This window comes from Poecilia formosa, unplaced genomic scaffold (genome assembly GCF_000485575.1).
Source record: "Poecilia formosa unplaced genomic scaffold, Poecilia_formosa-5.1.2 Scaffold456, whole genome shotgun sequence".
NCBI lineage: Eukaryota > Metazoa > Chordata > Actinopteri > Cyprinodontiformes > Poeciliidae > Poecilia > Poecilia formosa.
The window spans coordinates 310,945-336,931 of record NW_006800395.1 but is presented as its reverse complement, the minus strand read 5'-3'; the positions used below and the strand labels follow the sequence as shown (position 1 = coordinate 336,931).

General features: G+C 37.6%; 1 protein-coding gene across 1 annotated transcript in view; it reads left to right on the top strand.

Moving 5' to 3' along the window:
• LOC103155926 (semaphorin-3G-like) overlaps positions 1-25,987 on the top strand; it is a 61,312-nt gene that overhangs the window by 4,929 nt on the left and 30,396 nt on the right. Inside the window, exons 2-3 of the mRNA XM_007577818.2 lie at positions 15,123-15,283; positions 22,194-22,253. Coding sequence (XP_007577880.1) covers positions 15,123-15,283; positions 22,194-22,253 — 221 coding nt within the window. The remainder of the gene's footprint in view (positions 1-15,122; positions 15,284-22,193; positions 22,254-25,987) is intronic.

The following is a 25,987-nucleotide window of genomic DNA, read 5'->3' as shown; positions in this document are numbered from 1 at the left end:
GAGGCAAAATGAGAGCTTGTTTAAAGGTTGGCAGGCATTGAAAGCATGCACAGTAAATATATATATATATATATATATATATATATATATATATAAATACTTGCATTTGCGTTATCTCCAGTTAAAAATTTATCCAAAGTAAAAATATTTGTATCAAATTAAATGAAACTAGAAATGTTATACTGCATGCTAAATTTACAATGTCTCTTTAGAGTAATGCTGCGAGTCTGTTGTGGAATAGTCCTCAAAATCAGAAAGGCAAGAAAACATGCCTTGAAAGTAAAAGAAATCCGTTTTGATTTCCGTACACCAGGAAACTGACAGAGACTAGGACACACCTAAAGCTTTGAATTAAGTTTATTTTACACATTTTCCCAGACATTCTGTATTTTTTTGTGCAAATGAGCCCAAATTGCTAATTTGGTGTTGCAAACACACACTGTGTACCTTTAACATGGTACATCACAACAAACCCACAGTTTGAACAGATTCAAAGGGTTGACCAGAAAGATACAAAATATGTGCTTATTTTTGTAAGTTACACAAAAGTAAGAGTGATTTATATACTTAGTAAATACAACATGATACCTGTGCTGAATTAAGACGGTAATAGCTGAGACATGGCTGACCGCAAAGCGCTCAAGTTATTAGTGCTGGCCATTTATATTAAAAGCTGTAAACACACCATTAATAGCTTCCTATTACAGAGTCATGCAGGTTTCATGAGATGTTTCACTCATCTGGTCTGTGGATCTGCTGAGGACAGTAATATGCAATATGTACCTGTCGGTGTGGTGAGATGAGATAATTTGTGTGGTGAAGAAAAGAGTGTTAAACGTATAGAGAAAGCAGAATATAACTTGTCAGGGAATTTAGGTTTGCTGGCTTAATGCTTCTGAATCAGCCAAGCACTGGTCTGTGTGCTGCTGTTGCTGATGAGCCTCACTAATTGTGTTCCTGAGCCTTTTCATTTAAGACGTTGCAGACTGACATCTGTGTCTGCTGAGCTGCTGAATGTGTTTGTTTAAAGTTTCCGTGACACTGTTGCAGTCACTCAGGGTTTCGGCATCTGATGTAGACATCTGAGTGTCAGTTGTGTGGCGTGTCAGCAGTATTTCTCCTGTAACGGCTCTCAGATGGCGGCCTGCCGACTGAAGACAACAACATCGACACCGAATGTGAGAGAGAGAGCTGAGGACAAACACAGTCAGATCAGAGGTGACAGATGGGAAGGGAGCTGAAAAAGAGCTTAAGTATTGAATCTGGAGCTGAGAAGAAAAGGTGGGAACTCACAATAATAAAGCATAACAAGGTAATCTGCATAAAAAGAACTACAGAATCCTCAGAAACAGATTGTCTTTCCTTTTTCTGTATTATGTTGGGACTTAATTACGACGCTGATAAAGAATAAACATCTCTGCTGGCAACGTCTTTTTGTTTATAAAGAAAATTAAATGAAGGCCATTTAACTTGGCAAGGGAAACCTTAACTCACCTGAAAATCCTGGTCAGCTGTTCCAAGTTGTTTTTCTTCCATAACCAAAAAGATTAATTTTAGATGCCATGTGTTGGTTTATTTCATGTTGGGAGAAATTTTCAGAAAATGAATCTTAAACAAACTTTATGTGAAACACTGCAATGCCAAGACACAAACAATGCAGCATTTATTCATTGCAGCACTTGTAATGAACTATGACCATGAAACTTAATCAGCCTTGGATTTAAACAGCCTTTTAGACTGTGTAATTGTTTAATTTTCTAAACGTAGAGATGTACTGGTTGATTTCAGTTTGGCCGGTTTTGAATAACTTTCCTTGTGTATGTTGACCGTCTGAACTTCTAAAATCTCTGTCCTTAACCATGGAAAGTTCCTGCTCATCAGGTTCCAGGTATTTCATTATTCTCTGTTATTAAAAAAAAAAAAACAGGCTGTTTTCTTGATGCTGGATACAGCATAAATACCTTCATTAACTTTGTCAGTTCATCAAAATTATGCTGCGTTATGGTTTATTTTTCTGCCCAGCGAGTAATAAAGGCAGATAAAAGCTGATATTAGAGATATTAGATGAGGCTGGTTCTGAGTCTGGAAGAACATTTTTCTGTTTTACATTTAAAACAACACTGTATAACGTCTAAAACAAATATTTGAGAGAGGTGCAAAAATGAAGCAGTTTACACTATTTACGTCAGAACGCAGAAGACTGGATGAATAGCGAGCTGCAGAGGAGGTTTTATAAAAAGGAGGGAAAATACAGGAGATTGAAAGAGTAGTGCAGGAATGACAGTAACGGAGGGAAGAAGAGCCAACCTGAATGCTGAGGAACACTGGTCCCTTTGACAGGCAAAGGTTGAGAGTTCAAGTCCCAACAATGTGGCATTGACCATCTGTCATGCAGATTACTAAGGACCCCAAGCAAACGCAAAACACTGTGTGAAACGTGCATGTGTGTGTGTATGTGTGTGTGTGTGTGGCCGTGCACATTTAGTCCCACTATTCCTTCCATCTCTTTTCATTGGGAAATATGTATGGCTGTCCACTGTGATTCAATTCCTATTTAAAAGAAAAAAAAGGGTGCGCATAGTTCGGCTGCAAATGTAGCCAACAACAACCTAGATGTCCTCAGCATGGTGGTGAATTTAACACGAACCTTACACATCACAGTAGTAGACCTTGAGCGAGGAGGGTTCAAAACTTAAAAAAAGTATTTATCTAATCTCCCTAAACTCTACCCCACCCGTAAAGTTAAAGAAACACACCAGCTTCACTCTCGGCTGCTCTCAAAAGCTCCCTGATAACTATCTGTCTGTCTTCAAATGTTGGAGGTTTTAGGAGTTTTTAAAAGGTTCTTCAGTTTCTGCATGTACATCATGCTGCTAAGACCCTTCATGTTGACCCTTACTGTGGATTTGTTTCAGAGCGTTGAAATACAGATATGAAATGTATACATAGCTGAAAAAAAGGAGGAAATTAGTGAATTGCTTTGAGAAAACCTGAACTGCATTTAGTAGACAAGAATATAAGTTAATTTGTCTGTAAAAGCCAACCGAGGTTGGCATAGATACCTGAAACACATCTAGGTGATTTTGAAAGAAAAATAATAATAATAATTAAAAAAAACTTTGCTCCAAAGTCACCAAGTCACTACCAGTAAGCAACACTGCGCTGCCATTTTAACTTGTCTGTAGAGATTGTGTAGTTTATTTACATCAGAGAATCAAGTACGGCTCCAGCAGAGAGAGTCAGTGCAGTGGAGCCATTAAAAAAAGCCCCGTTGTCTTGGTGAAGCAGGAATAAATAAAATACCCTTTCTGAATTTCTAGATTACAGAAATTCTCTCCTCTAAGTATAACCCATCATCTTTTGTTCTTTTCCATGTTCTTTTTTTATGTAGTCTGCCAAATGTTGAGATTTGGAACCCAGTTTTCTAAAACTGGGCGTTAAAATGGCTCTTACACTGTTGGCCTGAATTCTGTCATTGAAAAATCTCTGCTAATGTGAGGAAATGAATGTGACTCTGGGGAAAATCAAGTCTTCTGACGTCTTTGAAGCCTGTGATTTTTATGCACTCCTAGTTAGCAGAGTGCTGAGACCAATGGGTTGGACTTCACAGTGTTCCTCTGCATCTTGACTGAATGCATCGCTTTTCCATAACATCACCGTTTTGCCTTAATTTTTCATACTATCCAATCAACTATGTAGAATTATTTTTTAATGCTCTATATCTATCCAAGTGCTATAGATAATTATTAGTGAGCTATTCAAACAATAAGGGATTCCTTAAGTATCACTTTAACAAGGCAGCATGACCTTCTTGCTGTGCAACATTTGTGAAGTTTGAGTCACAGTTGCGTTAGTTCTGTTGCAGGGTGCACATGTGCAGCAGCATGCCATATGAGAGCCGTGGTACCCATATGGACACATTTATCTATATTTCCAAAAGAATCTGCGGCATCCGGCATGGCAGGTGATCAAGCTGCTCTGATAAATGGTTAAAGCATTTTGGGAGCATTACTTTCTCATTACATCATGTCTTTAAGCAACTAAAAAAAAAAGATATTCTATAGTGTTGTGCAAAAATTAAAATCTCTTAAACATTCAAAACAGGAAAGGGTCAGACATTTAAAATAATATAACTGTTTGCAAAGTCAATGCTGATTTGGTTTACCAAATATGTCTGCCATCTACAACAAAAGTGACATTTGCTGTTTATTTGAATTTATTCTTTTTACTGCAAGTTTTCCAGTGTCTGCTTTCAAATATCTGTCAAAAAAGTCAGAATATTTACTGTCAACATATTCTTGGAATATAATTAAGTGCCTTGAAGAACAATCCAAATTAATTGGCAGGAAAATTGGTGATGTCAAAAGGGAAACAACTTTTCTTAGGCAAAGTTTAAAAAAAAAACAACATAGCCCAGCCCATCTACAACCACCAGAACTTTTTTCACTCTTTTTCAATAATCACTGACATAACAAATCGGCCCACAGTTTAAGTAAAGACTTGTGTCAGACATGAAAATCAAATCTCAGAATGGAGGGAAATTAGGCAATTTACCCAAATCACAGTTTATAAAATAAAACGATGTTCTCTTTTGAATCTGACATGTGCAAACTAGAAACCTGGAAGACTTTCAAACCAAAGTGTAATTCTGTAGTGACTCACGGAGAGCCCATATGGTCCCCAGACTGAAATAAATCTGTTGGCTGGATCATCCCTAGCTTCTCCACAAAATTTCAGCAAACTGACAGAAGCCATATCAAAGAGTTGTGCCAATGTAGCGTAGAAATGTGAAATTACCCAAATTTGTGTTTTAATTTCAGGTTAAAATGTGTAGAAAAACAATTTAATTGACAATAAAATATGACCATTAAATTTAACGACTACAATCTGAACACTCAAATGTTTTTATTTTTAAATGCAACAAGTGCAATCTGTTTCCAAACAGAATTGCGTTATACAACTATTTTAATATTGGTAAAAATAAGGGATTTTTTTAACCATAATAATTGTAGCATTAATTTATCCGTGACATATGGTATTATCAAAAACTAAAGGTCGGACAGATAAACCAAAACAAAGTGGGACTTTCTGTCTCCTGTCGTTTTATAGTCCTATGTAGCCATTTAGCATTTTGGCTCGGAGCCAATGTGAAGTGATGGAAAACAGAATAATGATGGTGGGAAACCTGGTTGATGGAGAACGTTACAAACGCGGAAACAAAAACACTCTTTTATTTAGCAATCAATTGGTTCTGCAGACGCATCTGAAAAGGCCATCTGACCATGGACTATACTGTACCATGATTACTATGGTCTACCACTTTTTCAATTACACAATGAATTATATAAAGCACAAAGTGAGGAAACTTTAAATTTCAAAACTTTAATTTTCTAGACACTCCTTTCTGTTGAGGATTTTTCTGGTGTTTAATGTGAAAGAGCAAGTCTATGTCTAGTACATAGACATTTTCAATTATTAGAATACAACACTCATTATGTTCATTTATTTCAGTAAGTAAAACACATGATATAGACTGCACACAGACTGTTCCTTTTTCAAGCCTTTAATTTAAGCTAATCTCTGAAGAATGCATTTAATGCCTTCTTGGCAACAGTTGAACCCACTATAAACAACAACAACAACAAAACTTTCTAGTGCCTTGAATAATGGCCAGAAATAAAACCACAGTCAAATGTCGGTTGGACTGGTTGCAAGTCCACCACAGAAAACACAGAGAAACAAGTGAGCAAACAAAATGGAGGTCAATAATAAGGAATATGTTGCTGGCCAGGAAATTAAAAGTATTTATGATCATAATAAATTGAAATAAAACCTCACACCAGATTTCAGATTTGGTTGCAATTAAAAGTGTGTTTCAACTTTTATAGTGAAGAGTTAGCCAAACCTAAGAAGTGAAGAGTGCATCTGCTTTGAGCTGCTTTGAGTTAAAGTGTGCGTGTGTGTGTGTGTGTGAGGCCGGTGGTGATTTGGCTGAGCACATGAAAGCAGATTTCACTGACAGAATAAAGGCTTCAGATCAAGCTCGACAGCAGTGAAGGATGTGAGTAAAGTTGTTAATTAGAAGACTGAAGTCCAAGAAGATCAGGAAACAATGGAGGATTGGTCGTTTTTAAGAATGGATTATGAAGAGAGTGATGCAGAGGTTAGGAGGTACATTTCAGAGGGAAATTGAGAACAAGGACATGGGGAAAAAATGGCTGGTGTTCAAAGAAAGTGATAGAGTGGGGATGAGGTTACGATGACTGGAGTTTAAATCGTTCTGAAGGAGAGGAGGGAAAAGAGCGGTTGAATAATGGCAGGAGGTATAAAGGGCAGGAAAATGGATTAGATTGGGTTAAGGAGAGGGATGGGTAGAACCAAATCCAGAGAGGAGAGAGAGAAAGGGAGATTGATTATGATGATGATGAAATCAGGGAAGAGAGAATGGTACATCTGTGTGGGATGGTGGGGTTGACTCTATAGAGGAGGATGAGGCAACATCCTACGTTGTGTGTCAATTCGCCTGAGAGAGAGAGAAGATCAAATAACAGGAAGCATCTTTAGAGGAGAGAGAGATTCGTTAGCACTTCTTTTGTGTGTGAGAGAAGGGGAACGAAATATAGGATTTCTGATAGAAAAAGATAGACGGAGGGAGTAATAAACATAGCAGGTGATTACAACATTAAAAGTCAGAAAAAGACAAGAACCTCAACTCTTCTCTTTATTTGTGGTTACGGTTCTCACTTTTTGTTGCTGTTGTTGTTAAGTGATCTCATGTGTCTGGTTAAGATGAGTAATGAGATGTGACATCTCCAGCAAGGAGCAGGAACAACTTGGCATGGTATGTCCTAATTAAATCTGTCATCAGTTATATGTGCTGCTATTTTCTTGCCAGTGCGATTCCCTGAAACCTTAATGACTAATTGTTTGCTGGAGTTTTACAGCTGTTCATGCCAACTGCACAAGTCTTAACAATGACATCTGACATCATTAAAAAAAAAAAAAAGACAATGCGCTTTAAGGAGTAAAATGTCAGAGAAAAATATGCTCATCACCATATTCACCATATTTTGCAATGTTAGCATTACTCCAGAACAGACGCACTTACTGAATCGTCTGTATCGATTCAGAGTTCACTGAATCGATACAGACGATCAATCGATCTGTATCGATTCAGTAAAGACTGTATTCATTCAGTCTTTACTGATACAGTGAAGACTTCCATCCAAACAAGGTAAAAATGTGGTTAGAAAGTTACAAATTTGCTCATCTAAAAACGTGTATCAAAGATGGAAGATGTAGGTTGAAATTTGATGTAATTGTTTAGGCAAAATTTTGTCAGCAGTTGTAGACTTAAGATCTCTTTTAATGGCTACTTTCTGGGTGGAATGAAGAACAAGACTAGCCGACCTTAATAAACGACCACATAAGAAGATCGATTGACTTTGGTTGTTTGGAGGTATGATTTTATATATTTTCACAAGGCAAGTTGTGGGTTTTGTGAGCTAAACAAAGCGAACGATCTCTAGTTTTTAGTTTTTACAAATAAAGTCAATCTCAAAATTGTGTTTTAAAGAATGTGTTATCAGTCCAGGGTTCTTCTGGCACTCATTGAATACAGTAGTATTTTCTCTGGAAACAACTTCAGCTCAAAAATAATGTTGTAGGTCTGAAGCTGCAATCTAAAATAAAAACTATAAACTATTTGAAGCCACAACCAGCTCAGATATTAAGTTATATTTGAAACTTTAATATTTTTTTATTATTTCAACATAACAATAACTCCAACATTAGTTCAGTAACATATTTTATGCAGTGGCTGACTGTACATTTTTACGCCCTTCATCACACAAAACAGGGTGCAGCATAAATGACACACATTTTATCAATGTGATGGGACCTAATTTTTTTATTTTTATGAAAAATGCTTAATTTCATCTCATTTAGAGTTGTATAGAAATTATTTATTTTCAAGAGAGACTAACCTTGTTGGTAACATGGCAAGAAAACGATGCAGGAGGAGCTTAATCAGGAAGTCTGTTTTTGTTTATCTAGAATGCACAGCACATGTATATTTAGGGACACTAGAACCTGCAAAAAAATATTGCATGCTTTACTTTGTTCTTCTGCGAAAAACACCATAATGCAAGCAGGGCAAGTATTGGATGGAAGGTAACACAAAACCTGGGAGAGAAGGATGAAAAGGAGTGGAAGGGTGTGCAGTGTTTTTAGTCCACACAGCAGATTCCAGAAATATTTGACACTCTGCAATAATATACAACCGAGATCTAATGATACCCTGGGAAGTCAGTCAGCGGTGTAATGAGTCTAATGAAACCTCGTCGGTGTGTTTGCGTGTCAGAGCTCAAGACAATTAAACGTAGAGGAGTAATATTTAGAGAAACAGCCAGTTTTGTCAGCTCTGATGTGGAAAGATGTGTCTGAACTAGGGTCCTATTTATTCATGCGGGGCTTGGGTCTGGCATACATTTTGAAATACAGGGGGTCTAATAGGCTTCAGATGTGTCCCCCTCTCCTTCTCTTTCTAAGCCAACGATAACACCGATAGCAATCACGCAGGTGTAGATATGCATGGGTGTAAACCTGTCTGAGGTTTAATACAGCTTACTCTGTGCCTCTGAACAATTTGTACTTTGGAGATTTCAGCGCACGATTTAGAGTTTTGTGTTACCTTTTTGCTTTTAGAACAAGTAAGTATTTCTTGGACTGTTTTCTTTTTCCTCCTTGAACATTAAGACGTTTTTAAAGACAATTACTTTAATTGCGTTTAAATCAAATTAGACACAACCTATAAAATGAACTCATAAATACCTATTTGCAGTGGGTTATTTTAGCATTCATTAAAGTGTCACAGCTTAAATAGATAGTTTTGGACCCGTTTGCATGAGCATGGAAAGATGCTGTATCTTCGATGGTACAAAAATAAAAAAATAAATAAATAAGGAAACTCAAAAATATGACGATGAAATCCAAATTACATGCAGTATGTACTGAAAGATGAGATAAAAGAAAACAGAGTGGATGACGCTGAATAGATTGGGAATGCAGAACGTGGGGAAAACGAGGATCTAGAGTCAAAGTGGAGATTGAGAAATCTGGAGCCAAGTTTCCAAACTCAGAATAAATCACACGAGATCAAAACAAGAAGCTAAAACCCCAAGCACGACCAACAATGACACAACGCATACAGTAATTTACCAGATGTCAGTGTAATGTTTGTAACAGTTTATTTATTGTCATAATAAAAAAGCTAATTCAAAAGCCAGGGGTATTGTTTGATCGTTGGCATTTTTAAATTTCTCATTCTGAAACTGGTGCAGCTTTCCTGTATATGGGAAAGCTTTGGAAAACTTCTAGACATTTGCTGGGAAGACATTTAATCAGTTTCCAATATTACTAACAATAGCTGGATTTGTTTGTCACACAAAATACAGGAGTCCAGGATACAAAACAACCGGCTCTGTTTGCCATCTAGTGTCAGCAGAGATGCTAAGCTGCATGTTTTTGGACTGTCAAATCATTTATAACAGCGCTGGGACACCTACACAGAGCAAAAAAGTTTATACAAACAGAGGAAGGATGGAAAAAATCAGCTGCGGATAAGAGTTTCCAGAGAAAACATTTCCAACTCACTGGAAGGGAAAACTCAAATGTTTGCTGGTGTCATTTTCATCACAACTCATTTCTTCTAATCCTCATTCAGAAGTTTGATTACATTTCATTGTTCTTTGCGTAATGGTGAAATCATGTAAGCTCCCACATCAAAGAAAAACCGCAAACCGCACAAGTGAATAAGACGTCCACATGTCCCTCCGCCAGTTCTGACAGGCGTCTCACCAGGGCAGGCTGACTAAGCAGAACGCTGCATAAATTACTGCATAAACATCTCCGCAGATCTCACAACGGGGCGATGCAAAAGCTTAGGTTGGACACAGTGAAACCAGATGCTGCTTCGCCTGTCGCTTCGGTTTGGCACGTCTGCTGTTTGTGGATGCAGCGTTGGCCCGCTGCCTGCGGGGAAACGATACACATTGAAGACAGATGTTTCACCTTGGATGCTGTCAGAACTTTGCAGCTATATATGGTCTACAGGCAAAAGATGGTTGAAGGGGAAAAAAATGGCACAAAGGAGGAAAAGAGATCAGGTTGCAAAGGGCAGAAAGTAGGGACGACATCTAGACAGGCAGGAGAGATGAAACTACAAGATATGGCATTTAAAGGCAACTTCAAGAGACAAGAAATAATGAGTTGGGGAATTAAGGACGAACGTGAGCGTGATGGAGACGAGGAAAGGGGAATAATGAAGGAAGAGAGATGCAGAAGAAAAGACAGCAGGAGTTGAAATGTGGCTCGTGAGATGTTAGACGATGGTGTGACTTCAGCAGTGAAGTGATGAGCTGCTGGAGTGATAACAAGCCACAGATGGAAGCTGTTAACACACCTTTTATCCTGTTTTAGTGTCGTTGTGTAATGCACTTTTATGTGCTTACATTTTTCGCTTTGGCTAGAAAGGGACGTGTATATATCAGTGATTTATGAAGTTTACAGGTGGAGCCGGAGAGAAGGAGACGTTAAAGAGGATTCTGCTTATGCTTCCGAATGAGTTTAGGGTAAATACGAATGCCACAAAGATGAAAGTTACACACTGTGAGTTTGGTCAAGGAGCCACATAATGTTTGCTCCTTTAAGGCACACGAGGGGAGGTGACTGGATGTTTTAAGGAAGTTGTAACCTACTAACCAAATGTTTGTACAAGTTGTGGTTTTGTGCAAACCACAAGTGGCTCTTTGCCTTAAAGTTTGCATGTGTTAAAACTGCCACCATGTTGTGACAGCATAACATGAGACAGATAATCTGTGAAAAGATCAATCTCCTCCTTCTCTTCCAAGTGGTCCTATTGCTATCTGAAGAAATGCACCACTCCTGGTGGAAAAACCACCAATTAGAGACAGGGGGAGGGACTTAGCGCTGTCAATCATCCTCGTGAACATGCTCCTACATGTGGAAATTGCGGAGAGACAACTCACCATTACAGAAAAACTCTTCATCCAATGTCATCGGTGGCTATGCTAACTAGCCTTAGCATTCATAACAGGCTCTGCTGAAGGGGAGAAGCTGAATAGAGAGAGAAGGGAGCGGGGAGGAAAGGAAGCGACACACACACAGGCATGACTGACAGCACTAAGTGTTTCTAGTTAGCACTGGGAGCTCTGGGAGAAGGCAAAGGAGCAAAGCCTTTGTCTCATACTACACTTTAAGTGTAGGGAAACGGTACCAGAAGTGGAGTCAACTCAGCAAGAACCTCACCATCATGACATAGTGACACTAACACAAATACGTTGAAACTGTATTATTATTATTATTATTATTTTTTAAATAAAAGTTACATACTGTAGCTTCAAACATCAAATTACTTTATCTGTGACGGTGCCATTTCTTTGTTTTCATATTTAAAGACCAAACAACCATCTAGGAATAAAAGTTCAGTGCATTTTGATTGCTCCCAAGTGGTCAGATGCTTGTCAGATGAGATAATAGGAAACTTTGAAAATATGTGCAGAACATATGGCTTCTCAGGACATTAATCCTGCAGAATACTCAGAAAATGCATGGTAGCCTGTGTTAGACTGAGCTCAAATTGCATACGCTTCGGTGTTGGATGCATACGGAGGTGATTTTTGGCATGTTTTTCACATAAGGCACCATATCCTCCTGTGCCTCGGAAATACACGGCAGATACAGAGCGGGATCAGGATATTAACATTCCATGGCTAATCTTCTGGATGTTTCATCAGCTGGAAAATGTGCAACAGTGTTTGTGTTTTTGGTGAAAAAAAAACTGTTTCTCACAATCTTCTGAAACATGCCACACATACCTGACAGTCTTTGTATTGTTTTGACTAACAACAACTGTATATCTGCAGGGCAATGTTTATATGGAGACACAGCGTTTAATTAAGCACTGAGGTAAATAGATGGATCATCCGAAACATTTTGCAGTGAAGCCTAATCTTCAATTCACATGCAAAATGTGAATGTTAAACAAAAATACTGCCTTTGAACACAGCTAAAGTTGAAAATGAAGTTTCCAGTATATAGAAGTAATAAACCTGCCTGCTTGGCACATAAACGGTTTGGGTTTTTCATATGTTTCTAAAATCTTCTGCATTAAGACTTGAGATTTTGCATTATGTCAGAATCTGGCACAGTGAGGCATGTAAGATGACATGACAACGGACTGCTGTGTAGCAATCCAAAACAACCACCAGAAAGATGGATGGAAAATGTTCAACGTTTTGAGGTAATCGCATGTCTTTTCCAAGAACAGAGGAAGGTTGTGGATCCAGATCATTAAAATGCCAACAGTAATACTGTCTTCAATCTTTAAAATCCTGAACTCCACTCATGTTGCCACGTAACTTATGTTCCTGGATTTGTGGTCTCTCGTGTGCGATTCCAAAGAAGAGATTCATAGACATCTGAGATGTTGAATCAGTCTTTAAAAGATCACTGAGGTTTTATTGATACTTGGACATGCCTAAAATTCATACACGTCTGATATTGTGAAGGCATATGGTAATTTTTTTTCCTTCAGCACCATCACGTTTTATATGAATTATAAAAATGTAAACCCTAAAGGCATGTGTGAAATAAACTCAGTGACAGATAAAAGGGCAGTGACAAATCGTCAGAGGCAAAGTGAGGTCAATATTGCTTTCCTTTTCCGTCTTTCTGTATGATTCATGTTGTGATTTCTGATGAATCCTTTAGTCAGTGGTCTGTTTTCGGATTTCCTCTACATCTTTATCTTTCTGCTCATTATTGTCTGACTTTCTGCTGCTCCTAACGCCACGTTATCATCCTGTTCTTCCCAATTTTCCTGTCCTTGCTTTAACTCACTTTGTTCCTGTGAAAATCCCTGTTGCCTCCTGACTTCCTTTTTCCTCATTATTATGTTGCCAGCAGCTATAAAGCCTTCCTCTCTTTGCTGGCTAACTAGGGTGTTTTTGTAGAAATAATTATTATAATTTATGTCTCTGTGGGCATTACATAGGATAGGACTTTTCTAGTTCGCGTGGATTTTAATTGAGCTGCTTTGAAGAAAATATCTAAGAAACATATTAGAAATGTCTGAAATGCCAAAAAGTTCTTCACAACATAATAGCAACCACTTCCTCATGTTTAATGAGGGAATTTCATATATACTAGCTTTTCTGTTTTTTTTTGTTTTGTTTGTTTGCTTGTTTTGGTTGATTTGATTTATCACACACTGTAATATAAGTTTTAACCAAATGCTGAACGCCTACTTTTATCCACTTTAAACCTCAAGCTGTGCATTTATTTTTTTTATACAGCAGAAGGTTAACGAGGTTTCTCTTTGCCAACAGTTGCAGTGTTTTGCTGAAATATTTATACGTCTTTACAGTTTCCATGTCTTATCATGTCTTCATCCAAGCCAATAAATAAATAACACCAATCAAGTAAATTTCAGAATAAGCTGTTTTGTGTTGATAAACAGGATTTGGATTTTTTTATTATTTTTTTTTAATGGGAGCAACATGTGTAATCAACTCTTCCACGTAACTCGCAGATATGTTTTCCCTAATGTTGCCCCATTTCAAGGGAAATTAACAAACAGTGGTAACAGACTTGTTGCTAAGAAGCACTACAACAAAGATAACACTGACCAAACACAACTTTCTCTACTCTTTTGTGCAATATTTACTTTTACAAGCCACTTCCTACCTGCATTTACCTTCTGATAATTGGTGGTGACTGGAGACTCTTCCAAATGAGCCGCTTGCACAGAGGTACAAGGCGGACGGCTAATATAATTAATCAAGTGTTCTAAAACAAGCAAATTGATGGGAAATAAGTAAATAAAATAATATGAGCCTACAGCAAAGTTTTGCCGTCTCTGCACCTTTGTGAGGGTGAGAAATGGAGATCTCTACTAAAAACAGATCCGCAGTGACGGACGAGGTGTGACGGGGTCTTCCAGCTTCACTCTGTCAATATGCTTTGCTGAGTGCTGAGTGACTCGAGCCCCATTCTCACCATCCCTGTGTTTGCATGAGCATGTTTGCCTGGGTGTATTGGGCTGAGCGAGAGAGTGGTACAGACGAGTGATGAGAGATGGGCAGAACGTCGATTCAGACCCGCATCGCCGTCAGCGGGGCTTTGACAGTCATGTGACAACTTCTCATGTGCAACTTTTTTTCTCCTCATGTCTTTACCTGGACAAAAAGAGAAGGAGTCAAAATGTTGGAGAAGAAGCAAGCCGAAAAGATGAGACAGATGTGAAACACATGTTAAACAGTGTTTAATGGCTTCACTGTATGGTTGATGGAATATGAAATGCTAGATTTAAAATTATTATTTGTATTGTACACAAATTATAAATATTTAAAACAAAATGACTTGTGGATGCTTGGAAGATGTTGTTTTACTGACACTACATGTTGGCATTGTTTAAGTTTTCTTTCACACTCTGGAACATGACAACTGAAAAATGAAGTTGCAGTAACCTGACTGAACTTGGATACATGGGAAGAAAATGCAAACTACAAAGCTGGGATTTGGTCTGCAAAGCAACAGCAGCACTTATGTGCTTAATGGAAAAACCTGCTAAGTGTCTGTTTTTATTCGATGCACACTTTTTTTCTTAGTAGGTTTTAACCCTTAGGAGACTATTTTGATGGTCCTGAAAAAAAGAGAATTTGATTGTTAGGACCAAGGGAAATATGTTACATTTGGTGGATGAAGGTGAAAAGTACTATAATAATATATGGGGAAATCTGAAAAAGAATAAGAGATGATATAAGAGGACCATCTGGAAATTGTTTCAGTGCTTGATACTTAACTTCTTAACCCCAAAACTAAGATGCATCATACGCTGAACTGTTAGATAATTGCATCCATGTTTCCTTGCAAAAGCTGAGAGCATGTTTGTGTTCCAAACACTGCGATGAGAGCAGGAACGGATGCTTGGGAAAACTCTTCATGTGATGAAATGTGTCCCTCTGTCCTTTCAACAGGGACATCAAAACAACAAGCCGTGTCACTCCAGCTAACATTTTCTTTTCCTCTGCTTTCTACAGACCTGCTGTCCACCAACAGGTCGTCCATCTTTAGCGGCCATGACGGCCAGCTCTCACTCAGCGCTGTCCTTCTTGATGAGTACCGTGATCGGCTCTTCCTGGGAGGTAAAGATGTCCTGTACTCTGTCATGCTGAGTCCCGTCAGCAGTGAGTCCAAAGAGGTGAGGTTTCAGTATGCTTTAGACCGTTTGTTTGTGCTGAGGATATTTTTGTTTGTATCAAGTTTTCTGTTGTAAAGATTGACATAGCATTGCATATTTAATACACATTGAGTCACTTATTTATAAAAGTTGCAGTCATTCTGCAACTGGTCTCAGTCTGTAGAATGATGATTTTACGGGTAATGAGACACTGTGGGGTTAGTTTTCTTTTTTTTTTTCCCCAGAACTGTTCTTCTATACAGAACATCTGTTTAAATAAACTCTGCTATAAATCAAGCACAAATAGGGAGTGGGGGGTCAAACCTGAGCAGACATATCATTTAATATTAGTCCAGTTGCATCATAGGTGAAATGTGGAAAATATTAAACACAATTCAACAAAAGATCGCTTTACAGATAAACAGCAAAGGATGAGAGAATCACGGATTCATGGTAAATTTATTGTTGTCCATCAATCCCTCCTTTGCTCTGTTTACCCTATAAACAGTGTATATCTTAGCATTGTTATTTTGCTCTATGAATAGTTACCTTCTAGCCTATTCCATGCCAAGTTTAATGTTTCTCTTCTGATGCCTGAACACCTGCAAAGGGGAAGCTCCTCATAAATCATTTCAATATTTATTATTGTTATATATTAGCAGCAAAGATACAAGGAAGGTTAAACTACGAAGCAGATCCTCTTCTAAAGAGTCTGGATGTTTAAATATTCATCATATATTGCATAGTTAATCATGTATCCAAAATAACAAAATGTTGTCAAGCCAATTCTAAAGTCAAGACCATACAGTAATGTAATATTTTTACTTGAATGTGAAACAAATTTTCAACGAAAACCTTTGAAAAGTTTTCAAATTCCTTGAACGTCACCAAAAACTTTAATGTATTTTACTGAAATGGTATCTGATAGTTCAGTGCAAAGTATTGCATAATATGAGGTGGAAAAGCAGCATCAAGTCTAACAATGCTTGACACTGCGTAGAAGAGTAAACAGGGATAATGTTCTCTGGATGCTCTTTTTGCACCTAAACTGGCAAGTCGTGATGATGTAGCTGCAGGCGGATCTGAAGTGTTGACTCAGAGAGGCTGAATACAAAATGCATGCAGCACTCCTCAAATTTTTGTTTTCACATGTCTAAAATTATTGAACCCATTGGGAAAACCATGTATTCTTTTCTTTCATCTTCATTTGTCTGTCACACAAAATCCCGTAAAAGTACCTTAAAACTTGTGGTTGTAATGTGACAAATTATGAAAATGTTTTATGTAGAAATTTTGTATGTATATACTTTTGTATGCAAGAAAACGAAAATCAAGTAACAAGCCACAGATGTCCTACTTGTAAAAAGAGGTGAATATTAGTGGATTAAACTCTGTCAGGTTGTAGTTTAAGTTTTTCACACTTTTTAAAATCATAAAGCTTATGAAATCTGTATATTATGACACATGCTATGCATATACTACAGTAAATGATTCAAATCCTATGTTAGATGGTGTTCTTTATCTAATATAATTTATTTCATGCATGAGTAAATCAAAATGTGCTTAGGCCCTACTGGTGGAGTCCTGAAACTTATACTGAACAGCATGAAAGTTTTTTTTTTTTTTTTTTTTTGGAAGACTAAGTCCTCAGGGAAATTGATGAGTTCAGTGTAAAACAAGATTTAATTTCACCAGCATGTTTCCAGACTGGTTGAAGGGAAAATGTGCTACATATGTTACATGTATTCATACTGTACCTTCCAGCCTGTACATATGCTCTATAAACGGTTTGTGGTGAACAAAGGTAACTTTTTAAAACTGATATCCCCACTGCGCTCATGAAAGGAGCAGAAACAACAGAATGTTCACTTTTTGACAAGTAAAAAAACCTCTTGACTGACACGAAGTGAACGTGTGAGTAGAGAAGTGAAATACACTGAAAAGTATATATCAAGCACTTATGTCTGATTTGTCTCTCAGTCCACAGTGAATTCACAGATATTAGAAAACTCTCATGTTTTAAAAGTTATCAACATTGCCTTCTAAAAAAGGAAATTTATAATCAGCTAGGGATCTGCCCTATAATCTACCACTTGTACTTTAAGTAATATCAAGCATGCATTAGTACCAGTGAAACATTATGTTTTTTTAATAATCTAAGATGTTCATCAGTGTTGCTGGAAGATACCAAATATCCACTTGCTGCCACTTCTTGGGTGTTACAAGAAACTAGAACCACAATTTAGTAACATTTTAAAACCACCATATGTAATTGATTCAAAAGTTATAGTGTTGTTTGTTATCCGTTATTGACTTTTGTCATCTGGCTGTCATTTCAGGAGATAGTTAATGTTTGGTAGTTTCATTGTTATGCTGGCAAAAATGTGGAAAAATAAAATTATTCACTAATTCAAAGTAAATAAATTCCCATATTATAATTTGTAAGAAAACCAAAATATGTCATATAAATCAATGAAAAATGTTTGTTTGATATGGTCCATTTCGTCAGTGTTATATATACAGTGGTATTTAATAAAATACCTTAGGTTATTGCAGCATAAATAACATGTTCAGTCTTTCTTTCCTGCATGGGCCTGGAATCGGGGTTGGCTGTCACAGACGTTTCATATGTTTCTGCACGTCCAGACAACTCGTTTATTTTGCCCAGTGTTTGGTTACGTGTGCTGAATAGTGTGAACTGTGCTACCTTGGTGATTCTCGTGATGGCATCTGTTCTGGCTCACTTAGCGTTGCTCAACTCAACAGGAATCCTTTCGGTGTGAAAGCAATACAGAGCTGGAACTGGTGTGTTGATAAAAGCAGAGGGCGTGTTGAAAGTTGAAGTCTCTCCTTGGAGGACCGCATTTCTTATTTCTTGAGTGAGTTTTAATGGTCTTAGTGTTTCAGTCCAATATTTAAAACAAACAACATCGTACCACTGCTGCAACTTTGTTCATTACAGTTTTGGGTTTGGTTTTAATGCACAAACCCAAAAGGAAAAGGATATGCTTTAGTTTATGCAATGTGCTCCCAGCTTATGACAAAATTTAAGGTTAGTTTTCTCTTTCTTGGGATGAGATTTATGCCTACTTTGTTGTATATTATTTGCAAATGGAGTTCATTAAACCATTGGCGATTATCATGGCTCTAATCTTGGCGGGACGTTAAAGTATTGTTTCTGGATCTACTAATCTTTGGATAATTTATTTACAGAAGCAGATTAAAGTCAAAAGGCTTTATGACTTGTTTGCGTCTCACCCTGGAAAGTCATCCGTAGTTTAAAAAGACTGTCTTTTATTTATACATTTTAAAGATTAAAGAGATATTTGAAATCAAACGGCATGTTTTGGAGCCAGAAGCGAAGCATGATGGGAGAGATAGAGCGGCAGGTGAAGGCTGGCTGGCCTCCTGAAGCGTGCAAACCCAGAGATTTAGACAATGGATTGAATATTGCAACACAATGACTTGGACCCCTGGGACCTAAAATTGGGTCGGGTGGATTTTAACCGTATCAGTAAAACATGCCAGGTCAGAGTTTGTCGTGATGCAATGACGCACATTAGTGTGGATTATTCTGAATCATGCCAAATAAAGATCTTCAGAGAGCTGACGCATTTGGTTCCACCTTTTTTTAACTTCATTTTACTCAACATAAAACATATAATCTCTAATGATGATTCAGTTTTAGAAAAAAAAAATGCGCTCATAAAGGAAGATTGGATGTTTGAGAGAATAGCCAATCCTTTGATAAGAAGGTGGAGCTGTCTGGCCGTGGTCATGTTAACTTTGTCATATTAGATTACAGCATAATCAAGATCTCCCAGTTTCTATACAGAGTTTGAGTGAAAGTTGACATTTGCCAAATATTTTTCCCATTCAGAGAGATGTATGATAAAGCAAAGCATGGAAATATGCTGCGCCGTTCAAATATTATAATTCAGACTGATTTACAGAAAATTAGAGGAACAAAGTTTTTTGAAGACTAGTGTGGTGTGAGCCATTTTCCTGGTGTTGACTCTGCCAGCAGTATTTTGGATGAACTGCAGCTGCCTATAAAGACGCCATCACTGTAATCTAATCTGAAGGTTTTATTAAAAACCCTAAATTATGCCACTGTTTTAAGTTTAAGATTAAAGATTACTCTGGTTAAAGATTAAACTTTGTGAGAATATCAAACGTAATCTTGTCTTGATAATGATGCGTGTCTTGCGTGCTTTTGAGTTAGTCAGCCTTGTTCAGTTTAACTAAGCCTTGATCTTTAACGATGTATTTTGAGACCAAAAGTAACGATTTCTTCCTCTTCTCCATAATGCTGGATGGGTTTAAATAAAACCTTCTGGTTAAATTCATAATTATTAAATTACATAAGCCTAACCTCAGCTCAGTCTAAATCTTTTTTTCTACATTTTTCACCATAAAATATTTTTTACAGTGTCACATATCTGCAATATCACTGCAGCAGAGGACTGCTAAGCACCGTCATAAAATTATTGACACAATTCTGGAAATCATTTGGAAAACCATGCATATTTTCTTGGTTTAGTTTTGTATAAAATGAACTTTTTGGACAAAGATTTCTCAATTATGGGCTGCACAGTGGTGCAGTTGGTAGAGCTGTTGCCTTGCAGCAAGAAGGTTCTGGGTTTGATTCCCAGCCCCGGTCTTTCTGCATTGAGTTTGCATGTTCTCCCTGTGCATGCGTGGGTTTTCTCCATGTACTCCGGTTTCCTCCCACAGTCCAAAAACATGACTGACCGGTTAATTGGCCTCTCCAAATTGCCCCTAGGTGTGAGTGTGTGTATGCATGGTTGTGTGTCTCTGTGTTGTCCTGCAACAGACTGGCGACCTGTCCAGGGTGACCACACCTCTCACCCGGAACGTTAGCTGGAGATAGGGACCAGCAACCCTCCCGACTCCACTAAGGGACAAGGGTGTAAAGAAAATGGATGGATTTCTAAATTATTGATAGTTGAGACTGACTACCAGAGACGTGTTTTTAATGACACCATTTTGTTAAACGGATATGATAAATATTGCCTTCCTCTGCAATTCCACTTGAAAAAAGTTCTCGCTTTCATCACAATCTAGGCTCGCTCTCTTTAACTCTGATTGTCTCCGGACGGTTTTCAACCGGACCAATCAGTGAACAGAAAGAGAAGCGTGAACAACAGCATCGATTTTTAGTCTGCCTCTAGTTTTAACAATGGCAGCAGAGGAAGTGAAGGAACCTGTTCAGTCCGTTCGCTCTTCCAAATATTGAATTAAGATTAACAGTCACCTTGTTCGGGTCAGCACTTCTCTCTTTGCAGTGGAGGACAGTTGTTTACATTGCAGGCAGTTTGTGGTAAGCTTCTTAACATTGAACTGGCACATTACATATGTCACAGCCAAATGGGTAACATTTAAAACCTCAACACAGTCCACTCCTCCCGGAAGCAATCGTTTCTCAATAGTCCAGATCCTCTGGACTGGGCCATTGATTCTTACCAGGCTGGGTCAGTAAGGTTCCTCTTGCTTTTCAGTTTTCACATTACTAATACAAATGAAACATAAAGTATAAATGATTTATACAATTTTGGGTGGATGCTTTTAGTTTTTCAGATTTGCACCAAGTCCACTGGGAGGATTTTGGTGATATTGAAGTTTATGTCAGAGGATATACAGTGTGCCATACAGTTTTACTGCTGACATGAAATCCATGTGTAATTGGTACAAGAAGAGAATGTGGTTCAGCTTTGAGGCCAACAAGGCACTTTACTGCTTCTGATTCATTCTCACTCTGTCCCTATAGCTGCGGCAGGAGCCCTAAGCACATGCACATGTTCTCCATGCATATTCTGGAGTCAGTGAGCCAACCTAATGCAAGTCTGGGTCATTTGTTTTTTTCCCCCCACTGGTTGCTTTTATCTCGACTAGCCAAAACAAAGGCAGTTTCCTTCTGGACCAGACAAATGCTTATTGTCTTTAGAAGTCGGTACAAAACAACAGTTTTACCAACGTCAGTGAACCCCGACAGAGGCAGGCCTGGGCCTTTCTTTACAGAAACAGCAAGTATGAATACAACATTTGCAGACAGCAGTGGAAAGAATAGCCTCAGTGTCTTGGGTACAGTTTCCATTTCACACACGTCACCGAGAATCCAACAGATTTTCTCATTCATGCCTCTTGGACCGTTACAGTGGGAATCTAGAGGAAAAAAGAATAGAAAATCCTACTTTATATTTGTATTTTTTTTTAAAAAAAACATACTTGTCATATTTAGTGTATTTTGAGAATAGTTTTGATTCGTGTTGCACAGTTTCTCAACCTTACCCATACTATTGAACAAAGAAATCATTCAATAATCTTTACAAACCGGGGAGCAACAGCACTTGTCAACTAAAAAAAAAAAAGAAAAATCCTGGACATGAGATCATAATACAGGTCTAATGTTTGTTTAAAAAGAACCCCGTATTGCTAAAGATGGGTGTGAAAGCCGAACAGAATTTAATAAGACCCATAAAAAACTTTATTGCTTCGTCTGATATTACATCAGTTTCAAGCCTGCAAATTTTATGTACCATTTTCAAATATTACCTCAGTACGTACTATGAAGCTTTGGCTTGTCTACCGTGAAGTTCCCCCTTTGCTCATTAAAAATCTTATGTATGTGATCTGCTTAGTAAATTGCTTTCAATTAATCTGATTTAATGATACTAAAGCTGAGTATGTGTTTGTTTTTGTTTACCGGAAAGTTGTGGTAAAGCAGTCGATTTATGGTAATTGTTTGCTTTACCATCAATTAGTAATTGCTTCCCCAAAGCAATCACATTTTGCTACATTGTCAAATAAAATGGCTGTTTGTATAATTTCACTGTTATGAGGCTATTAATTATCCAGTTCTTCTTTTACGTCCGTCCTAAATGCCCCTTTGGTTTGTCTTCCTCCACAGATCTACTGGCCTCCATTACCTGGAAAGAGAGAAGACTGCATTCAGACAGGGAAGGAACAGGTGAGCACTGCTTCTCTTTTCAACCTCTTTTAAAAATTGCAGCTTGTAAAAGTATTAAAACACCTGGACCTTTTCCACATCAATGGATTTTCTTAGGTTTAATGTGAAAAAACAACACAAAGTGGTGTGTGATTGTCTTGAGTAGAACATTTCAACATAATGAGTCTACAATAGTCCAAAAATCAGCATTCACTGTATTTTGTCAAGGTTTTCACTCCACCCAGATTATAAATAAGTGTTTTATTTCCAACGGATCATAGTTTGTCTAAAACTACAGCTTTCTGGCCTCTAAACGTCCCTGAAGGAACAATTAGAGAAACAAACTTGGGGCTAAACAGCTGAGGCCTGTTTTTTATTGTAAGGTCTTTTCTCACTGTCTCCCAATGCTACATCTTACAAATGTACTGCAGGAATGTGTAAAAGATTTAAACCATCTCTACTTTCTTTATTTTGATTTTCAACATGCATACTTTATTGGAATGGTTCTGAAATTTTAAAAATTCACCAATTTCCCAGATTTTCCTAAGATTTTTTAACAACTTATTTTAACTGTATTGCTATTTCTTTTCACATTTCACAGATTTGTCACTAAATTACTGTTGCGTACTTGGACCTTCACATGACATCATGATATGCACTATTTCAACTAGGACATAATGGTAGATGAAGCTCACAAGAACAAGAACAAGACAAGATTTCAGCAACAGTATTTATAAAAGTTTAAGTTTTTTTCAGCTGACAGTGAATATTTCACAAATCTCAAGCTAAGGTTTTCAAAACTAGGTTAGATTCAGATCTAGAACCTGGCCCAAGCATTGGTGACCTCTGGCATAATTATCTATTGAACTCGATAACTCCAAAGCAGACTTTTATGAAAGTCATCAAAGTGTTGCAATATCTAGTGTCAGTGTTGCTCCTCTGCAGAGTAAAACTGTGTGCGCTTGTTGTGTCATAAACACTAAATAAAGCAAATGAATGTAATGAGGAACACGCTAAAATGTAAAAAATCTGAACTCCTTCAACTTGTGGAGCTGCAAAAACATGTTGGTGCAAATAAAATCCTAAGTAAATTTTAGAATTGTTTTGGAAACATGAAATTCCTACAACTATTTATTTATTTATTTATTTTTAGTCGCACAGTGAATGCACGCTGAATGAGTTATCAAAATAATGAAATTTTGTGCAACTTCTTGCTCTCAAACAAGAAGTGTGACGGGCATCGCATCTGGAACGAGTTAGACTTTGTGTGTCCTCTGCGCTTTCACATATAAGTTATAAGCTTTGTTTGAAGTGGCAGGTGTCTGGGGTGTCTTATAGCAGTTTTATTGTGCGTTTCTCATATGCTGTTCACAGCAGTCATGCAGGGGAAGATGCGTATGTGTGCAGAGGAGGTGCAACACTTTATCAGAGGAGTCAAAAGGCTGTGCATGTCGATGTCTTTCTGCATTCCTTCACAAATGCTGTTTTTTGTCAGTTGTTTGGTTTTAAACTGAGTGAAAGGGTTTCAGACACAGAGCACTGACAGATTCACGCCGGTCTACATGTGTTATGGCCCGTCTGTCGGCTGTGCACGTCTAACACAGACAGAAGGAAGGTTGAAAGGTGAAAGGTTTTCACCTTGTTCTGTTTTACGTTTGTGTTTTGCAATGTAAAAGAGATATCTGGAGTCTTACATGGCACTAAGAGTATACAAAACGTTGGTTTGAGTGCTAATAGTAAGTGTATACATATATTTAAAATATTTAAAACATGTACATGCATTTATGTACATTAAAAAAACAATCAGAAAAAGCAGGGGCGTGGCGTTGGCATCCAAGTCAAAATCTCACAGCTGCCACAATCATTAATCACTGCTGAGACAAATAAATACCAGGCAGAGCGAAGGCATTTGGTGACTTCAGCTCAACTTGTTCTGCCTTGTTCTTGCTGTTCCATTTCTTTCCATTTCATTGATTTGCATGTTGCTCTTGGAAGCTGACTGCAAATGAGTTGGGCACATATTCCTTTCCCTAGCGGAGAAAATTAGATATGTAATGCAGTGTAGTACCTACCCAAAATGTAATATTGCAATGTTTATAAGCCATGACATTTAATTAAAAAAATAGAGAAAGTCTGCTATTGTTTATACATAATTAAATCTTTTAGTTAAAACACTATTGTTGTCTGTAATCCAACCATTTCTATGGTAAAGCTTCATTACAGAGGAGCTGCTACATTGTGTTCCCTCTGTGGGTGATGTGTGGTAGAAAAATCTCTCATGGGTAAATACCTCTTAACAAGAACCTTGCGTTCTGCATGGATTTTGCATGTTTCCCACATGCATGCATGTGTTCTCTCTCCAGCCACTCCATCTTCTTCCCACAGTCCAGAAATCTGAATGTTAAGATCTGGTGACGGCTGTGGTAATAAACTGTTTATGTGTGTGTGTGTGTGTGTGTGTGTGTGTGTGTGTTTGTTTGTGCCTCAATGAATCAGTTGTACACAGCTGGTCAAGTCAGTGCAATATTTCTTCAGATCCAAAAATGCAGAAAAATTCATAATAGTCGATTTGTGTTGCCAACAGTAGTTATCCTGGTCATTGAGCGAATCCGTTAGCAAAGCCCAGTGGTTACCCTTGTTCCAAATACATGCTGTGTGAGGTCCTTACTGTTGTATGAGTCAAATTATAGTCAGGCGGAGAGGCGGACCATGGTAATGACTTTTGAGAAATGTCCTCCAGGTAGTTTTATATAGTACATTTAGATATGTACACATATTCTAAAGTCTGTTTGTTTACAAACTAATGCTGAAAAACTGGTCTGTGGTCTTTGCAGGAGCTTTTCACATTGTTTCTCTCTTTAGAGTTGTTAGAAAACAAGATTGTAGAAATCATTGTAAATAAAACTCTTTAGGCTGCTCAGTTGAGTTTTTCTTTACTAAAATTACTATTTGTTTGGTAACATAATAGGAGTAGTTATGAGTGTTGGGGAAAAATGATCTCATTCCATTTTGAAAGACTTTCCAGTCCTCTCTAAAAATGCATCATTTCAGATGCATTTCCAGCTGTAGAAACCAAACAACTGGATGTTCTAGTTCATCCAGCTATGCTGCTGTCCAGGTCTTACTCACACATGCATAACATTTATGTTTTTGTTTTTATGTTTCTTGTTAGCATTACAGCATCAGTCTCGCTTTTTATTCCATGTTGTTTACACTCTAGTCCACTCTGTGTGTCCAAAATTGCCTCTCACTGACTTGTTTCCTATTCATACATGTCTGTCAGGCAGCCAGAAGCTCTTTGACTAAGAATTTCATTAATGACGAAAAAGGAACATTTTTTTCCTCACGCCGGTGATTAAAAAATTTCAGCATTCTTCCTGTTGTATTGACATTTTGATAATGAGCACAGCTTTGTTGCTTGCAAAACTGTTTTGCCAATGATAATAAAAAAACAAGTTTGCTCAGAATGAGAGATTTGCTCGGTGCAATCGGCTTAAACCTCTTATTAATAAGCACTAAATGATCAACTGAATTAATCTGTATTGTGTTACAACTAGGACTGAACTCAACAGTTTTTAATTTGGATCTGAATCGAACTATATGATTGGACTCTATGTAGCTAAGTGTTGAACTTAAACTCATTTGCCTTCAAATTACTTTTGTGGGAATTGTTGGTATTAAACGGATAAACTGATTAAAATATTGCTTATTTATAACGGTTTTACATAAATATGCTGAAAATTTTCTAAACTTTG